The sequence below is a fragment of the Aplysia californica genome, unplaced genomic scaffold (assembly GCF_000002075.1).
Source record: "Aplysia californica isolate F4 #8 unplaced genomic scaffold, AplCal3.0 scaffold00356, whole genome shotgun sequence".
Classification (NCBI taxonomy): Eukaryota; Metazoa; Mollusca; class Gastropoda; order Aplysiida; family Aplysiidae; genus Aplysia; species Aplysia californica.
In genome coordinates this window covers 508998-512659 of record NW_004797626.1, presented here as the reverse complement: position 1 = coordinate 512659, position 3662 = coordinate 508998, and the positions used below count along the sequence as shown (strand labels likewise).

General features: G+C 41.4%; 1 protein-coding gene across 1 annotated transcript in view; it reads left to right on the top strand.

Moving 5' to 3' along the window:
- LOC101857809 (anoctamin-4) overlaps positions 1-3662 on the top strand; it is a gene marked incomplete at its 5' end in the record, with an annotated part of 84927 nt that overhangs the window by 18512 nt on the left and 62753 nt on the right. Inside the window, 1 exon segment of the mRNA XM_035970992.1 lies at positions 967-1022. Coding sequence (XP_035826885.1) covers positions 967-1022 — 56 coding nt within the window.

Here is a 3662-nt window from a genome sequence, read left to right as displayed (position 1 = left end):
TTTTTATGTAATTATATTTATAATATTATTATTATGCTTATAAATCGGTTAATACTAGAGAAAAAAGTACAGGATTTCAGTATTCTTTATGGAAAGACAGTCCATACTTAGGAACGAAATCGATTATCTTGTAGACCATGATAGAAAATGGTGGCAATGATACTGCTCAACCGAATTTTACATCGTTCTCGGTTTAATGATGACTTCATGCTATTTTTCCATCTCCCCCCCCCCCTCCCACGTCCACTCTTCTGTGTCCTCGACCCCATACAAACGCCCTCATCATACATGATTTCCTTCAACATGTTTGAATTTCCTTCAAATCATTTCACTTTGCCCTTCCCATCAATAGCCCACATCTCCCGTACAGTCGACCCTGTCCATAACGGTCACACATAATCACGTAGAAAAGTGACCCTTGTAGATACGTGTCCGCAAAGGGAAAGGTGATCGCTTAGTACAAGTGCGACAGTATCTGATCCATGTGAACGTTTACCATTGTCTAAAGAAAAATCTTTCTCCAAGTCACGTCGTATGTGAATAAAAGAATTGAGACCCCCCCCCCCCTCTCTTTTCCCCAGTAGTTTTCATTAGAAAAAAAAAATGTTATCTATTTTATTCTCAGCATTTGTTTTTTGTAAAACCAAACCCATATTAGTCGTGTCTATCCATGTGTCTTTATTTGCAAATGCAACTTCGTAAATTGTAAGGGACTTTCTTTTAAGTTGTACTTTCTCCGGCCTCTTTTACTTCACGATGTCGATGGGAGAAGCAAACGTTTTTCTTTTTTTTTTTATCAGGTATTTTCCGCAAAATCCCATTGTCATCCCTACATGAAGATCAAAAGGGGGGAAAAAGGTCAAAATAACAAAGTAACGGCTGTTGCTGTTACAGTCAGAATGCCCAGGGTCACGTGGTGCCAGTGACTAACGTTTTGATTGGTTTTGTTCTTGTCTGTGTTGGCAGAAGCGGAACCGCCCCGGTCACCTGGTGATGACGTCAAGCTCAACCTTCCGGATGAGGTCAGTTGTGGTGGCAGCGCTCACACGTGCCATTTTGAGTTTGTTTTGCTTTTGTCCATAGACTTGTTTTGTAATATACTGTGCCCTTTCTGACATGTTGTTGTTGTTGTTGTTTTCAAACCCCTTTAGCTGCGAGCATTTCGCTCTTGGCAGCGCAATGCCTCCCTCGAGTAACCACATGTCCTTGTCATCTGGTCAACGCCAGAGTAGAGCAGACTTTGTAAGTCTGTATGACATGTTGCAAGCGACGGTAAACCTATACAATTTAGCACATTTTTTTTCGCAACATAACATGATTCCAGTCCATCATGGAGCGTATTGTGAGACGCAATTTAGACAAAGAGTCTACATAACAAGAGGGGCCACTTCTCTCTTTGAGCCAATTTAAAAAGTGTCCTCAAAATTCGGTGGCGCCCTCTTCGCAAAAGCGCACCTTTAGCGAACAGAGTTATCCTACTTGAGTTTAAAAAAGCAAAGTGAAACTAGCAAGTTTTTGAATGAATTTCGGAAGAACGCTTTTTTTAAATGGTTACGCTGACAAAAAACCTCTTCCAGGGGAAAGGGTGATTGTTTTCTTCGTTTAATTTGACTTTAGAATGAAAGGCGAGAGGTCATTAAAATTTTAAAAAACTAAAACTCCGTACTGAACGAACCCGAACTGCTGATGAACAGCAGTCGATCTGCGCACGCAAGGAGGTGCTATTCCTATTCTTCTTCTGGAAAAACGAAAGAGAGCTTCAAAACAGACTGCAGCGCCATCGGAAGCAAAGAGCATACTTCCTGCGGATACTTTTTTGGCTGAGTGGCCCATCTTGTTATTTACTATCTTTGATTTAGAACCAAATGAAGTTCAAGGAAGGAAAGGTTGCGTGCGCATTACACTATAAGGAGACTGGTGTTCGGCCATTTATTTGCGCTACCATGGTGCGCACTAGTGCACCGACGTTTTTACAGAGAGCAGAGAGAGAGAGAGAGAAAGAGAGAGAGAGAGAGAGAGGCGGTCATGATAGGATATCGTAATGCATGTTTATGGGATTTGTGTGGGTGTGATTAATTTAATAGTCATAGATGTGTTCTTCACATGTTTTGTTGTTTGTTTCTCACTGTGTCTGATTTCACCCAGTGATTTTGGGTCGGGGCAAAAATATACCTGTGAATGTTTTTTTGTTTTTTTTTAAACAGACTTTACTTTTTTTTAAACTACTTTTTTACTCTGTCTCTCCCTCTGTCTCTCTCCCTCCTTCCCCCCCTCCCTTCCTCCCCCCTCTCTCTCTCTCTCTCTCTATCTATCTATCTATCTCTCTTTCTCTCTCTCTGTCTATCTCTCTCTCTGCCCCTCTATGTGTTTTTGTGCGTGTTGTGTGTGTGTGTGTGTGTGTGTGTCTGTGTGTGTGTGTGTTTATCTTGCTGTTTCCCAACCATACGTGACTACTTGTATTATTGTGCCCGTGTGCTTTTCTTTACTTGGGTCTTGACCTCGGAAGTAATACATGAAGTAAACTCTCAAAGAGACTGAATTTGTATCGATGGAGGAGTAAAAACACCCACATTTAGAAATTTTAAGTTTTAGAGACTGAATTGATGGGCTTGAAAGGGGAGGGGGGGGCTGTACTGCCATTTGAATTGAAAACAAAACACATCTTGATGCAAATTGAAAAAAAAAAAAACCCAACTGTTTTAAGCAATGACTTCTTTTCAAAATGTTCTTTCTCATATCTTAAGCTCATTTGGTGCCATGCTGAACTACTGTGTGGATAGCTCTGGTTCGAATCCCAGACTGGGTTGTTCTTGAACTCGGGTCGTTTTATGAAGTTTTTAAAGCTTTCAATCCATTTGACTGGGACCTATCGGAGTCGTATAATACATCTTCATATTGATATGTATACCAAACTAAAGACAGAAAGAGGTGCGCATTTTTATGCAAATGAAGTCATTAGTCGATTTCACCCAGATTCGTATATCAAATACATGTACCAGATTTTCTTTCAAATTTTCGAATGGCAGTGTAAACACCCCCCTCACCCCGCTAAGCCCGGTTTGTGTTGAATAAGCTGTAGAACTGTTGAACTTGAGGGGAACGTATTGCTGCCGCTTACGTCTCCCGTTACCCATCATGCTTTTCTTCCTTTATAGACTCCCTTTCTTCAATTGCTCTAGTTTGTTTTACCCATAGATTTGTGCCTCAATATCCTAGACTTTGCACTGTAACGTATTTCCGGTCATCATGGAGTGCACCATTTCAATTTTTAGCCAACAAGGGGGGGGGGGTGTGCCTCGCGCACTCGGTTGAAGTGAGACTGGTCCTTTGCTTAAATTCCTTTGGCGCCCCTTGTGGGCACGCAATTCGTAGCGAATTTTTTTTTTAATTGAGAGCAAAGATCGACAGCTGGACAGCCATGTCAGTGCATGGTCTAGGATATTATTGTAATTCAAGTCTATTGTTTGACCATTTTGTTAGCCCTGTGGCTTTGATGTGTGTCTTTGTTTGTAGAACTAGAGCATAGGACGGTTCTGGGGTGCTCGGGAATTCCCTTGATTTCTTTGTGTGTGTTGACGTTGATCGAATCTGATCTGTGTGATGTTATTTTCTTGATTGTTTAAATAGACATCGAGCCGATTTGCTGCACAGGCTCCCCCCCC